Source organism: Numenius arquata, chromosome 9, assembly GCF_964106895.1.
Source record: "Numenius arquata chromosome 9, bNumArq3.hap1.1, whole genome shotgun sequence".
NCBI lineage: Eukaryota > Metazoa > Chordata > Aves > Charadriiformes > Scolopacidae > Numenius > Numenius arquata.
Genome location: NC_133584.1, coordinates 45202970 through 45219368, shown reverse-complemented (window position 1 = coordinate 45219368; position 16399 = coordinate 45202970). Strand labels below are relative to the sequence as shown.

The following is a 16399-nucleotide window of genomic DNA, read 5'->3' as shown; positions in this document are numbered from 1 at the left end:
ATCAGTCAAATGTATATGAATGGAGAAAATACCTGCCTTTTGTTTTCCTTTCCACAGGATTGCATGAAGAGGTTGACAGGAGAGTTTCACAGAACAGTCTTGGAGACATGACCAAGCTTGGTAGCAAAACTGCTCTCAATAGGCGGGTGAGAAAGATTTTTAGACTAAGTGGAGATACTGGTAATACCTTTTTTGTCTTCTAGTCTTTTCTTTTTTTCTTTCACATTTTTAATGATGTCAATGTGGAAGATTTATCAGACCATTCTTATGACATTAATATAAATGATCCATGTAGGAAAGGTACATTCTTAAATCAGTAGACTGATGCTCTATCAAAAAGTAAAAAGTTTCCTTGGTCACCAAAGTGTTCTTTTCCACAAATACTTAAATTCAGCTCTCTCTGAATGCTGAGATGTTACAGGATACTGGTAGTAGCTATGATCTATGTATGTGTGCATATTTTGGATTTTTGTGCATATGCCCAGTATCACTTTATCAGAGGATCTTGCAACGAGGGGCAGTAACCGAGCAATCAAGGAATTTAGATTATTCTAGTACTAGACTTTTACTGCAATGTGTCCACCACACTTTCTTTCCTGCGTTCTGTTTCCCTATCTTTCATAAAATCATAAAGTGGTTGAATAAAAGTTATCTAGAAAGCCATCAGACTGTCTCTGAGGGTTTTGAGCTGCCATAGGAGGAGACTTGGGAAGTTTTGTGGGAGAGGAACCACTCTTTAATTTCACTTTCATTTTAAAATGTAATTAGTAAATGGATGGCATTAACTTTTTGTAGAGACAGAAGGAAACAACGATGGCAATGCTGAAATTAGTAACCTTTTTACAAAATACGTCACTGTGTCCGTATTTTGCCCCCTCAGAATTGGCATGGAAGTAAAATGTCTGACTCTTGCCAGTTCTTGGGTTATATGGAAATCATGTTCAACTGTTACGCAGCTAAATCAGAATTAAATTCTGTTAATATTTTTGTGGTATCTCATGTCAACCTCACAGACATATCTACAAAGGTTCTAACTTTATAATCAAGTAAAACTGAAGTGTTTCAAATACATAAAAGTTTTTGATACCAATCAGTACTCCTTGCTTCCTTTGTACCATTATCAGGATACTTACCGAAGACGCCAGATGCAGCGTACCATTACCCGCCAGATGTCTTTTGATTTGACCAAGCTGTTGGTTACAGAGGATTGGTTCAGTGATATCAGTCCTCAGACCATGAGAAGATTGCTAAATATTGTTTCAGTGACAGGTAAGTGTGGCACGTTTGTGTACGGTAAACAGCATTGTGTTTTGATTGCTTGTAGTAAACTAAATTTAACAAGTCGGTCCATGTGTTGATTTTGAAAATCCTTCTGAAAAACTCTTTTAGAGCACAAGCAAAGATTATAGACTCTTCTACATAGAGTTAAATACACTTGTAGTTTCACTGACTTCAGTTGGGAGGCAAATGATTCTAGACTACATTTTTAAGAAGTTTTACAGTTTCTAATTTTGAAGTGGGATAGTAAAATACATTTTTCAATTTCTAATACTCTAATGTGAACAAAGCTCATAGTGCTGTTACCTTAAAAAGTAAACTACAAGACAAAACCTGGAAAATGTAAGGGATTCACAGATATGCCAAATGTATTGTCTTTAATACTTAAAAATATTTTAGTGCTATTTAGCATGCATATTTAGTATATTAAGTTAGGCTTGTTATATAAGACAGGATACAAACAGGCAGGTTAATTCAGGAGAACTTCTTGCCACTGGTAAGCAAGTTTATTGGCTCATAAAATACTGAGTAGCGTAATGATTGAAGAGACAGTAAACAGTTCTTCTACCTATGGCTGAGTTGAGGAAAGGACAAATAGTGCTTTTAAAATTTGAAATAGCTACTTGAAAAAACCTTGCGTTTACTACACAGATATTTCTGCTTTTGTTTTGTTTCTTGTCTATCTAATCTTGCATGCAATTGTAGCTTTTCTGTTGACCCATTAGATATCAGTGATGTCTTAAAGAAGTAATGCACCTCTGAGCTCTTCCTTTACAAATTGGTCCTAGTTACAGCTTCCTACATTACACTTTAGGGAGGGTCTTGGAGGATGACATCAATTCTATTCTTTATAGCTCCTGTGCTGTAGAACTCTTCCCCTGAAAAAAATGGATTACTTGTTTTTATGCCACTTCAACTCTTTTAGTCTGAGTTCCTGGTTTTATGATAAAGGATCTCACTAAATTACGAGAAGTACTACACTGTGCAAGTGGAGAACAGAGTGAATATTACTGTGTTTTGAAGAAAAAGAGTTCTGCTCTTGTTTCTTAGTTATTTCAACATTCATCAAATTATCAGAAGCTCTGGATTATGTTAATGAAAATAGAATCTCTAAAACTTCTGATTTCAGTACGCCTAATAACATTTGATTGCTAGGAAGACTACAGTACAATGCTACCAGTAATACAAGCGATAACAGATTATGTGAAATGATCTTTGTCATTTCTAGAAATACGCCCCATGTCTTTCTATGATAACATTTAATGCTTTAGTAAAAAATCTTCTTAATTTTCTAATGAGAGCTGGATCATTTGATAGAATTTTAGGAAGGAAACTTTCACAGATACAGAAATATCACAGTTGCCTGCAGCTGTGTCAAGGATGGATTCAACAGATGTGGCATTGAGTTCTGTGTTGGGTGATTGTAGCCATATTGCCTGCGCTGGGTGCAGTTCAGAAATCAGCCTGTCTCTACTGCACAGCACATGGCTGGAGCTAAGAAACTTGCTGCAACCATCTCAAGTCTCACTTCAGGTGTTTGCTTTATGAATAGATGCACAGAGTAATAACACAGGCCAAAACTGAACTGATTACTGCTGATCCGCTTGGTTGTGGAAACCTGCTGCAGCAGTATCAATGCTGCATCCACTGCCCAACTTAACACTGCATTTGTGAGTACTTATTCCCAGCATGTCACAAGTAGGTGGAGTTTGGTTCAGGTCTGGTGCAGTGCCAAAGTGATCGTCTCAGTAGGAATTACGATACCGAGGACACAGTTATATGTCTCTTGAGCTGAGGTTCACCTCTCTCGAACCAGCCTGGGTAACACCAAGGGGTTGGCTGTCTCTCTGCAGTTCCATTCCCAGTGCTTGCATAGTTTGGATTGTCCTAATTTACCTTTACTCAGGTTATGAAGAATTAAATGTAAATGCTTTTCTAAATTAAGTAAAATTACCTGTGGCTTATTTTCCATTCCATTAACTTAATGCTAGTGTAATTAATAGAAGAGGGTTAATATGTCATTTTCCCCATTTGCCCCTGCTTTTTTCCCCTTTTTTAGCGATCATTCATATGTGACAACAGACCTAAAATTCTGAGCAAATCTTTTAAATAAATGTGCCGTCTGTTAGCATTGTTACAATTTGTAGCACAAAATGTCTGGTTTTGGCAAATTATAGTGCAAATGTGTAAGTGTAACAAAATCACAAACTGTGAGCTGTAAAAACAAACAAACACACACCCTGCAAGAATACTTTTAGTGTACTATAATCTGGGGTTATATATGATGATTTGATGAACAGCTTCATGAGCAGAGCCTTCAGGCTGTAAGTTATACATCATCACCAATATTAATAATGCAGTTCTAGAAAACTGGCTAAAACTTGAAATGCGTAAACTGTGGCATTAACTTTTTATGTTGTTTGAAATTAACTTTATTTGTAATTCATACCTTGCCTTATTAAAGTAAAACAGTCTTTTGTTTATAGCTTTGAATTTTACTTTGTTGGCTATTGAAAGTGGCAGTTCTACGCTTGTTTTGACCATATTTCATATGCCAGTGCACAGATGATCTTTCACAGTATTAGCATGATTTTTGTGTTTAGATTGAGAAATTAATGCTGTGTGAAATTCTCTATTGGGTTTTGTTAAAGAAGCTTAAGACTGACCTGTAACAGGATGCTAGTAATTAGTTTTTAACCTGGAACTGGAGTTGACAGTTCTGGAGAGTCTCACGTTCTGACCAGTATTTGCAAGAAGTTTTATTAGGTTGTCAAATGATATTTTTAGATGGGACTTGAGATAATTTTGAACTTACTGAGCTAAAATATAATACCAGAAAGTTCACAGATGAGGTTAAAAGACTTACATAGCTGTTACTTTGAGGGAAAAACAGATATTGTTCAAAAGGGAAAAAAAATCCCCTGTGTCTTTTCCCTCCTTCGCTGCTCTATTAGGTCGTTTATTGAGAGCTAATCAGATCACATTCAATTGGGATAGACTGGCCAGTTGGATCAATCTCACAGAGCAGTGGCCGTATAGAACATCGTGGCTCATACTGCATCTTGAAGAGACTGAAGGTGTTCCTGATCAGCTGACTTTAAAAACCATCTATGAGAGGTAGGTGTTATTCTGGTAATGGTATGCACTTTCAGTGATTAAAATAGTGGTCATTATTAATGATGATTAGAATAACACGGCTTTCAAACCTTATCAATGCTTATCAATGCTTACAAGTATCTGAAGGGTGGGTTGAAGGAGGAGGGAGCCAGACTCTTTTCAGTGGTTGCCAGTGAGAGGACGAGGGGCAACGGGCACAAGCTAGAACATAGGAGGTTCCGCTCAAATATGAGAAGAAACTTCTTTACGGTGAGGGTGACAGAGCACTGGAACAGGCTGCCCAGGGAGGTTGTGGAGTCCCCTTCTTTGGAGATTTTCAAGACCCGCCTGGGTGCAGTCCTGAGTAACATGCTCTGACATGCTCTGGGCAATCCTGCTTCGGCAGGGGAGTTGGACTAGATGATCTTTATGGTCCCTTCCAACTCCAAAAAATTCAGTGACATTCAGTGAAATTCAGATGGTTGGACTCGATGATCCCAAGGGTCTCTTCCAACCTAGACGATTCTATGATTCTATTCTATGATTCTATGATTTCAAACAGCTACCAAGTTATAATCTAAAACTCCCACGAGCTTACTCTCTTCTGTTAACTTTTGCAAACTTTTAAATGCCTTTCATTGCTATTTAGTGCACCATGTACAAATGTGTGCTCTGTATTAAAAACAAGGAGAATTATACTGGAATTTTTTTGCAGACAGCTAGCTGTGTTCCTGTCTCTTGATACAATTTTCATCTCTACCTTGGCCAAGCTAGAAGGCTTATTTTGATCCTAGTTAGAAATCTGAACTAAGCTCTGCAAAAACTGCCTTTACTGGTAAAGACCTATGAAGGTTTGGTGCTTAGCAAGTGTGTTTGAGGCTATGGCAGTGCCTTGTGCTGCAGGTAAGCAACGTGAAAGCGAAGCACGACTTTCTCCTGATCTTTTGCTGATAAAAGTTGCTCTCCAACAGAGCTGTCTGAGTATTGCAATGGAGAGCAAACGGTCCCTGTGTTGCCAGTGAACATGCCTCTCCGGAACCTGACTGCTTGTAAGAAAGGACTTGGGGATTGTGACAAGTGACCCGATGACAGTGGGAGGAATGGAAGAGAAAAAATGTGACTGGGAGTTGAGCCTGTAGGAAAAAAGCAGAATCTAAGACTCAAAGTCAGTGAGAGAAAAGAAGGGTTTGACTTGTTTAAGAAATAACTGAGATCAGATGAAAAGAACAGCTGAGGTAAAGAGGAAAGACTGGGATTGATTGATCAAGTTGCCAGCAGGTCTAGAAACTTTGCAGAGTCCAGGGAAAGAATGGAGAGGAGAATGAACTTGGACAGGAAATTTTGGGAAGATGTCCTGCACTATGAGTCAAGGAATGGGAGAAGATGACCTGGATGAGGGTCTGGGATGGGCTGGAAATGGCTGAAGTATTGAGAATGGAATTAGGATTGATTGGGAAAGATGATTGGATTGGGTTGTATTAGGAAAGGAAAGTTGACGTGGGATTAAGATTTGAACACAGAGAACCCAGAAGATGGAGGGAAAAGGGTGGACTGGGAATGACAAGGCTGAGGATTGAAGATAGGCAGAGAGGGCAAGCAGTAGACTGGAGTTGCTTCAAGTTGGGAATTGAAATATCAAACTTCAGCAGTAAAAGAGTGCGTGATTATAAAACACTTTCCTCTAGAGAATGGATCCATTTTCTGGATTTTGCATTTCCTCTGTGAGTGTAAGATACTATACCTGTGATTTCACAAGTAATGGGAACCTTCCTTTCCATTGTGGATTCGCGTCGCTACTGTCACAAGTGTTTATGTGAACAGAAAATTACAATAATTCAGAATTATTAGGGATTTCCTCTCTTGTCATGCTTCCCAGTGCTCTTGCTGTAGATATTTCTAACTCATCGTTATTTAGATTTGCCGTATGGCAGGTTTCATCATTTTATATTTTCACTATTTATCCAACAAACTCATTACAGTCTTTTGATGGCTAGCATTGACAGTAATAAATCGCTTTGGAGTGATCAAAGTCCAAAGCTATCTTCAAGACATAACAATGTTTTTCTGATAAACCAAAGGAGGTATTAAAGACCTGAATTGTTCTTATAAAGGGGTACTAATAATTCCAGTATAAACTAATGTTCAATGTAGTAAATCAACATGAGGAGATGGAAAGCACAGTCGCAATTGGATGTGAATGATTTATGTGGGCTCTGGGTTATTTGTTGTTAGTACAGACACTCGAGCTGTTGATACTCAGTGCCAACTGGAGCGTGTCAGGGTTTATTAGTTCAGGTGTGGAGGAGATTCATGACTCCTGCTATGCAGTTTTGCCTCTTGCTATGCAGGTTGTGTTTGGAAGTGATACAGCCACTTCAGTAGAGTGCCAATTCATAATTGACAGTTATGTACATATAAATAAATGCATAGTAGATAAAACTAGGATCTATAACGTGAAGAAACAGTGAAGAACCTTGTACTATATATTGGAAAAGATCTTTTAAGTAAAACTGTTTGTGTTCTACCTTCAATACCAGGAGAACAAGGAAAAGAAAAAGGGGACCAACATTGAGAATTCTCTTTTGCAAAAAATACAAATCCTTTTGCAAAAGGATTATTTGATACGAAAATGATAAAGCTACAAGACTGAGGTTTTTTTGACTACTTAACCATATAAAAAAACCAAGTTTCATAATAATAACATTGCTGCGTGCTCAGGAAGAGAGTTGCTGTCTGTGTCAGCCACTTCTGTTGAACCCCTGTTAGAAACTAAAATGTATAACTTTACTGATGTTGTGACAAAGCTGAGATCTCATCTGTCTGGTGATTTGGGTGATCATCTTTACTGTATGCTAAATATGAAAAGGTCTGCGAAGTCATCTCTGGTATTATCTAATATTCTAAAAAGTCCTTTTTTATCCAACATAATCCTTTCTGTGTCATTGTTATTCTTTTTATCTACAACTGTTTGAAGTCACTTGGCTTGAATATCTGTTTCTGTATCAGTTCAAAGTAGAGTATTTACTTTAGTTCCTCTTTTAAAACTTCAGTTTCTGTTTTTTAGTTTATAGAGCAGCTTTCCCTTTTGGAGTCTCATGAATAGATACCAGATTTTGATACTTTTATAGTTTCTGTTCAGTACTGAGCTTCTGTTACTTCTCCCCTGCCTTTTATCCTGCAAGGATATTTTTTTTAAATATTTTTGTGCTTCAGAAGAGGAACAAGAATATAATTTTCCTAGTATTGAATAGTTTGTGTCAAACTAATTTTTATCGTGCAAATTCTCTTTTGGTTTTGCTGCATTTCTGAACTCCTGAGGGTGTAGGGAGAGGGGTCTGCTTGGACATCTCCCTTCGATGAAGGAGCCTTGTAGGTTCTGTGTTAAGTATAGTTCTACACTGAGTCGCGTTCTCCATGTCAGGAGAACGCTTTGATATTATAGCTACTTTTTCAACTTATAAAATATAATGCGTCTAAAAAGCTTGTGAATCACCAGGATTCCCTTGCAGTGAGATCTCTCCGTTGGCTTTCTCTTAGCTCCTGATTGTGGGGGGCAGAGGGTTGACACAACGGATTGATCTGTTACAGGTACCTTCAGCTGAAGAGTTACAGTAGATATTTTGTGTGTGCACTTGAGGGTATGACAAGTGGTAATAAAGCCTTTGTTGTTTTACTGCTGTGTCTTTGGAGACAGATTATAACCAGCTCTTCACAACAACTACAGCTGATGCTGTGGAAGCGTGATTCAGTGCAAGTGAACCGTGGTACCTGTGTGTATGGTGGTGCTGTGCCGGCAGGTGGCACTAGCAGAATGGCTGGCTGTCCTGCGTAGCTCTGACAGCTTTTGCTCCCTTGTTTGTCTTGGCATGTTCTGTATTCATATTTAACATTAGTGATCTTTTTCACTAGGTGCTTTGTTTTTATGAAAGCAATACTTTCACAACGTAAAAAAAGTATAGTGAAATTAAAAATCAAGCAGTCAAGCATTAAGAAATGAAATAATAAGAATAGTCTGCAGTTAATTCCCCTCTATATATGTATTATGATACAAGATTTATGTGATCATGGGTAAATATTTTGCCCCCATAAGATTCTTGTCTTGTAAGGCCCAGAATTTAATTTTCCAAGCTGTGTAGGCAGGCGATATAGTAAAGGGAACGACCGTTTTCTGTTGCATCTTGGTGCTATCTGTTGTAGTTGAAAAGAATGCAATAGTAAAAATTAGACAACTGAAAGGTGCTCTACAACTATCTGTCAGAGTCTGTGTGATGCTGCACTAGTCACCTCTACCATGCTTTTCACTTGGACAGTATTTGTGCCTCTGGGAGGTGGTGTACAGCTTATGGTTCTGTAGGCTGATATTAGTAAGTGTGCAGTGTTCAGAGCTATATCTGAAAGTAGTGGGACCTCTGCTTTCAGTTGGTGGAGTACTCTGAAAAAACCTGCATATCTCAATTTGGTTACTAAATAAATGTATCTCTGTCCTTCAATTTGTTTTTTGTTTCTTTGTTTGTTTGTTTTTTGTTTTGTTTTTTTTTTTTTTTTTAGAAAAAAGGCAAATGTGGAGGTGTCCCTGCCCATGGCAGGGGGGTTGGAACTCGATGATCTTTAAGGTCCCTTCCAACTCTAACCATTCTATGATTCTATGATATTCCTATTGTGAAGGATTGCTAGGGAAAGTAAATTTGTGAGTGTTTTTCTATAGATACCATCATGAATATGGAAGACTACATTGATGAGTATGAAACCATTTTTGTCAGGAGTAGTGTATCTTTGCCGTATCATACTATGCAGAGATGGGAAAACTCACCGAATGTAGGACAAAAATGTCTTTATTCTTTTTACTTCTTTAAAATGACTTGCTGTATCATCTCACCTCTATTCTTTGTCTTCCAGCCTCTCTCTTTGCCGGTCTGGATCTTTGCTTGGTTTACCTTTCCAGTTGGTATACTAAGTAGTGCCAGTATTTACTCCTTTGGGTTTATGTGTTGCCTTTTCAAGTCATCTCTCATCATCAGGATTTTCATGTAGTCTCTCTCTTTCCCAGGTTAAGCTTCTAATTCTGATTTCTCATCTGTTGTGTTCTCCTTGCCCTTTTGTGTTTAGGTTTTTCTGTGGTCAAGCCCACTATTGTCATTACCTACCTCTTCTCCATCCTACTCTACTTTCTTTTATAATTGTGACATAAAGTTAATACTCCTCTATATTTATGTTGTGCTGTGTTCCCTTCTGTGTTGCTGTAAAGAGTCTTCCCTGTGTCAGTTTTGTGTAATGCCAAAATGGTTTGCAGAAGTTGCAAAAAGCAAAGTTTTAAAGCCCTCAAGTGGAATAAAATAAAATAAAATACGTGGGCTTTCTGTAAATGAAGTTGTAAGAGAATTAAGTTGTCAGATTAAAGCAAGTTGCTGTTGAATATTTGCAACTGATACTTCACAGACTTGTAAATTAGCCAGCTATGGGAATGTGCCCTTGTGAAGACTAAATGAACATCCATGACACCAGAATGAATGTCAGTGCCCAGACCTAAAAGTCACTGTGGCTTTTGTAGAGAGAAGATGTGTTTCAAGAAAGAGAGTTCTCAACAGAGTCAATGAACACGTGAAGAAGGCAACGTGATATTTTGAAATTTAAGACATTTTAAGCAAGATCTCGATCTAAGAACATTTAAATGTATTAAAATTTAAGGTAATAACAGGCAAGATTGCCTTAGGAAAATGAAGGAAGTGAAAGATAAGAGTCTTGTGAGAAACTCGATGGTAGTTTCCCAAGATAACACTTATGCTCTTTGACATACCTGTACATGATCTGATAGAAGGAGAAGATAGAATGTGGGGATATAACCAGGACAGGTGTTTCGCAGAGGGTTGTGGAAGTAGATATGAGTAAGTTGCAGATCAAAGTCATTGTTGATATAGGAATCATATCAGAGTTGGGAAAATAACCCCACCTGTAATCCTGCTGATATAGTAACGGGCTGTAAATCTGAATTGAGGAAAGAAATTCACAAATCATTACTGATTTCTCTGAAAAAATATATTCAGTGCTCAGCAACAGTCAGAAAATGAAACAATGTTTTTAGGAGTTATTAGCAAAGCAATGGAAAGAAGGAAGGTACTGTATTATACAAAACTGTGGTGTATCTGAATTCTAAACGCTCTGACATTGCAGTCATCGCTTTTCAAAAAGGTTGTACCAAAGTAGAATAGATACTAAAGAGGATGAGGAGAGTCCTAGTCTCACTTCAGATTTTGCTGTGAGCATCATCACTGTCTGATTTCCCAGTTTTGCTTGAACACTTTCTCCTCTCTTTTTTGGATTCTCAAGTCTTCCTCAGTCTCAGATGTTTGAGTCATTTATTTCTTTTCCCCCCAAGACCTTAGTTTTTCATTTCAATCTGAGTTTTAGTCATCTTTCTTTGTTGATATTTTCTACTGCCTAAGGCTGTAGATGGCAGTGATTTGATATTGCCACCTTGTTGATTAAAAGTCATGCTATTAAAGCTGATTGTATGGAAGGGAATGTCTTCTCAGTCTGTTTTCTCATTAAGTTTACTCACTAAATGAGATAATCTGCTGAGCAGATTGGGCCCCTTACTAAAACAAAGACTTTGAGATACTGGAACATGTCCAGAGAATGGCAATGAAGCTGGTGAAAGTTCTAGAGAACAAATCTTATGAGGAACAGCTGAGGGAACTGGAGTTCTTTAGTCCTCAAGTTGCACCAGGGAAGGTTTAGATTGGATATTGGGAAAGGTTTCTTCACCAAAAGGGTTGTCAAACATTGGAACAGGCTGCCCAGGGAAGTGGTTGTGTTGCCATCCCTGGAGGTATTTAAAAGACATGTAGATGTGGTGCTTAGGGACACAGTTTAGTGGTGGACTTCGCAGTGCTGGACTTGTCAGTGCTGGGTTAACGGTTGGACTGAGTGATCTTAAAGGTCTTTTCCAACCTGAATGATTGTTGTGCTTGATGTCATGAGGGACAGTCCTGCCTGTCATTCTTTGCACAGGCTTTGCTAAAACTAGAATACTAAGACAGGGTTTATCAATTCTGTATGATCATATCAGCAAATAGTTGCTGGTCCTGAATTTGTGTGATGTGGCTATTCTTATGTATTCGTTAGAAATACTAGAACATGAGAGCTTGGCTCAGGGTAGAAGAAACTCTCATGAGCCCTGTGTTCAGATTAGGATCTCCACACTTATTTAATCTGCTTGCAAACATGCTTTTTGGGAAGCTGAAGGAAACTATGGAAATCAAGAATCTTACATCTTTGATTTTGAAAAAAGAGAAATATATCTTCCAGGATGAAAAAGCGGTTGTGCTTTCCTCAGAGTTGTAAGTAACCATTATTTAAAACTTAGCAACGTATAATTCATCCATCACTTGGGTTTAATTTAACCTCTGCAGTAAAGTATTTGTGCACATACGTATGCATGCTTACCTATGATGGATGGCAAATTGGATGGCAAAATGAGGTACCAAAGCAGAACACACCAAATTTAGAAGAATAACATAATAGCATTCTTCTATTCAGGATTCCTTTTTGTGTGTGGGACTGAAAGATCTAAGCCAGCCATAGTTCATGTATTACTTTTTTTAATGCTCTTGCAACTCTTACACCTTTTCTAAAGAATAATTTGTAGAAGACATCTGCTCTGATTTATCAATAATGGAAAGTGTTGATGTTTCTTCATTTCTTCAGTTCTAGGTGATGTTTTCCAGTTTCGGCACTGGTATGTGATTTTGCTTTTATCCCCAGTCTTTTTACTGAAGTTACCCCTTTTTGGAGGCAGCCGCAGAAACAGTTATCTCTAGTAATGGTCATCAGAGAAATACTTAATTTCAGGGTAGTAGACAACTCATCCTCTGTTTCTCGGTTCGTTTTTTTTTTCTTTTTTCTTCAGATTAAATGGTAAAAACTAATTTAGTTGTAAGTGGAGCAGTAGTTGATTACCGTAGGTTTTGAAGTTCTATAGCATGGTTTCATTGGTGCTATGTTTTACTGGTAAGTTCAGATCTTTTGTTTGATATGTCCATGTGAATCAAATCAGAAGATCACTTAGGCAGGTTAAAACATTTTTCTGTTTCACATCCAGTTGAATGTTTCTACTTGTTTACTGCTTCAATTTAAGAAAGTGTATTTACAGCATACTAAAAATACCACCAAGATATAAATGATATGAAATTATATTATTAAAGAAATCGATTTCATAAAAATATCAGAAAATAGTATTCTGTAGCACTAGTAGTAAAATTTATTTTTCCCCATATAAAGGCTCATTTATTTTTATAGCAATTTGATGACACATCTGCTTGCTTTATTCAGCTGAAAAGAAAATGTTGGTTCTTGGTGTTTTGTAAAATTGCTTTGTTAAATTATTTTCGAAATCGTTCAACTTTTAACAAATGACATTTGATACTAACATTGGAAAGCAATTTCAGCTAATTAAGTAGATCCTTCTATAAACCATTGGAACATTAAGATGACAAACTGTTCATTCAGGATTATTTTAATTGGTACAATTATTGTAATTTTGTTGCAATTATGTGTTGAGCTAAAAGCTTTTGTCTAAATCATTTGAGGGTTTTTTGTTAATATACATAAGTAAGAAGAAAAGAAGTAAAATAAAAACTGAAGATAAGCATTATCTGTCTACTTTTTCATTACAGTGCTTTAGACAAGTATCTATTAAATTACTCTTTTAAAAAAGTGTGTTACGTGTTTTCAGCAAATCTCTACCAATGTTAAAATTGAGCAAGATCATTTGAAATGTAACTTCTCTGGAAGGTTATTATGTTAATTCCAGTTTTGACACTGTTTAAATACCTTTTAATAAAGAGGGTGAAATTAACTTTTGAGGGATTTGTGAGTTGTCTAAAATCTATTGATGTATTAATTTAAGAAGTGTAGCTTTTTAGTGATTATAGAAATTAAAAATTAAAAAGCTATGGAAGGTGCCACATTCATCACTCCGGCTATAATATTCTCTGCAATCATCTTTTGCCCAGGCCAGGTTTAAATAAATCACTTCCTTTAAGTAGACAATTTAATATTCTTGTAGACCTCACAGTGATTCATTATTTCTAAATATTTAACCTGCTTTTTGTTTTTCAGTTTCCTTTTATTGCCTCTTACTTCAAACGCAGGACACGTAAAGTTACTGTTTCTTACTGTGCTAATAGTGTGATCTCAATGTTAAAAGGCTGTACACCAGCAGAGGAGTAGGTGGCTGTTGCCCAGGCTGTCTGCTTAAATAGACTGACATGAGACAGGGTGTAAGAGAGAAGTAGAGAGTACCAGAGGGCATGACAAATAAGAAGGAAGTTCAGATGAGAAGGAAATAGGGAGAGAAAAAGGATTGGAGCAAAAGCTCCAAGACAGAGGAGTATTTTTGGCTTTTTTGGTTACCTTTGTAATACAGAATAATAAGTAATATTTCTAAAATACTTACCAGGTAATTGTAAATGCTTACAGTATAGTTAATGTGCGTTAATGACATCTCTCAAAATTGCTCCTGTGTGTATTTCAAGTCCCTCCAAGCACCACTGATTGCTACTAATTCAAGGTAGAATGTAGGAGTCTTAATTTTAACAATGCTAAAAAATTTCAGGAAAGAAAATTTTTATTTTTTACCTGTGTAAGTCTATTCATGAGACTTTTGTACTTTTTGGGGAATTGAGATAACAAGTTGAGAAACAAAATTGGAGATTATGGCTCTTTGTGTCTGCTGAACTTCTTTGTCAAAAGTGGAGTGTTTATTCAAAACCTGAGAGTATGGGAAAATGTTGTGAGATAAGATGATAGGCTGGAAATGCAACTCTTGGCTAAATACTGCTAGCGGCCCGTATCCGGGCTCTTACCCCGCAATAAATGTGATGTAACCTTTCTCTCAGGGTAAAAGAGGAGATAAAATACTTGCTTCATATTCAGAAAAGACTTGTGTCTCATATTGCTGTTAAAGCCTACCACTGAGCGGTAGCATGGAATATGAAGTTCTTTGGAAGCTGTTGCTCTAGTATTCCTTGCAACAACTTGCTCATATGCCCATGCAATAAATTTGCCTTGTTAGATCAATTCTGTCATAAGAAACTGCTTCAGAGGGGCAGGATAAGGAACAGATGAGGTAATCCAAATGCTCTGTAAAGGAAGCAATGTGTCTTTGGTCCTGGTTGACTTGAATTTTGGTTATTCAAAAAAAAAAACGGACGAGTGTTCTGTAGCCACGAGGCATGTCTTAGGTCATTCCAGGAAGTCAAGTCAGTGAGACAAGGTAATGACCGGTAAGGTATATAAATGTAGCTCAGGCAAGGACCAAGGGCAAAGCCTGAGCTTGAAGGTGATGTATCTGTGTGTACTTGTAGTAAATTATTTTTATTTGAGGAAAAAAACATAAATAATACATCATTTTTGGAATATAACTTAATCCACACTGAAAGTAGTTTTTAATTTTAGGTGTACATGGAAAGGGCACGTGTGGAATAGTGGAATGAATTTTTTAGGTTCTCTTCTGTCAATGTAATGTTCTGTTTTGGGCTCGTTCCTTTTAAATTCAAGTAGTTTCTCATGGAAACAGATACTCCGTAACACTGACAGGTTTTGATGTTTCTGATTTAAAGAATAATTCTTCTGCCTCAGGAAAATCTAGTCCCCAAAAGAGAATAGGGTGTTCACAGTGCTCTATTTTTAGATCTGTGTGCTTATATTTTAGAAGAAGTGCTTTACGTGCTAACCTTTTAATTTTTATCTGAGAAGTACAGGCACATGCGATTCCTGTGGCTCTTTGCCAGAAGATTATAATTTACATAAATATTTCTTTCAAAGGCGTAGTTTAAGACATTGAGCTCAGGAGGTTGGAATAGAGACTTCAATCTGCGCACCAGCAGTGGGCTATTGGCTTCTGAACAGTAGCTTTGTTCATCGTATTCAGAACACTGTTCGCATTCAGACTTAAGTAGAGCTGGCATTAAAATTCGGCTAATTTGTTTCATGTGATTCATCAGCTGTGTGTTTTATTTAAATCTATGTCACATTCTCTTTTGGCTTTTTATTTTGTAGATTTAAATGTTGAAGTAGGCCACTCTTTAACTCTTCAATCCCTGACTTAAAAAGTGACTGAATTTGCGTTTTGCCACTGTTGAACTCGCCTAGAATACTCACAGTAAATATATATAACTAAAGCGCCTTAGTGGGTTTGGTTTTTTTACATTTCTGGTTTGAATAAAACCATACACATTTACAGTCAGTTTAGTCATAGTTTTATATAAGGCAAAATAGAAGAACTTAAGGTAGTAGCTAAATATTAGTGTAAAATGTACACTTTTCAGATTCTGTGGAGTATACAAGTTTTACTTTGATACTGCCAATGTTATTTTTTTTTTCTTTTGACCACTCACTCCTAGAGGTGAGGACCATTTTTAGCTCTTATTAGATTTCTTTAAATGCTGTTGGAGAGTGAACTGTTTCCATCTTTTGAAACTATAACCTACTTCTGGATGTCAAGTTTCTCTTCTGACAGAAGCACCACCTTTTATTCTCTCAAGGCTGAAGCCTGTGAAGCCTTAACATGCGCTGAGCTTCCCTAAAGTGGATAATCCCACTGCCAGCTGGACAACTGCTCGTAATGACTTACAGGATGAGAACCTTTGTTAGAATAGGCTACACTTGTTTTTATGCTTTATATTTGTTACATTTTCCTATGTTGTAGAAGTAACATCTCACTGTGAATGAAATTATTCGTAGATACGCTTATGACAGCATGGTATGGCAGTAGCCTCTATCTGTTAGGTACACATCTGAATGGCCCATGTAGAATTGTCTGGTAAAATTTATAGGAATTCTACTTTTAGTATGGGGCAAGACTGTCCTAAAAGATCAGATTGAAAGATTAACACACACTTAAAATACCTTTTTAATGTAAAAGAGTTGCAGTTACTTCAAGCATCTAGCATTAATCCTCAATTCTTTTATTTCTTTTAACATTAAAGGCTAAATGTTCTGTGTAAATCTGTCACTTTTGTGTTTG

General features: G+C 37.0%; 1 protein-coding gene across 3 annotated transcripts in view; it reads left to right on the top strand.

Annotated features, from left to right (window-relative positions):
• The window catches only part of KIDINS220 (kinase D interacting substrate 220), a 66448-nt gene that overhangs the window by 26343 nt on the left and 23706 nt on the right, over positions 1-16399 (top strand). For all 3 annotated transcript variants that reach the window (XM_074152909.1, XM_074152908.1, XM_074152910.1), the window contains exons 19-21: positions 58-146; positions 1125-1269; positions 4233-4395. In XM_074152909.1, the coding sequence (XP_074009010.1) occupies positions 58-146; positions 1125-1269; positions 4233-4395 (397 nt within the window). The remainder of the gene's footprint in view (positions 1-57; positions 147-1124; positions 1270-4232; positions 4396-16399) is intronic.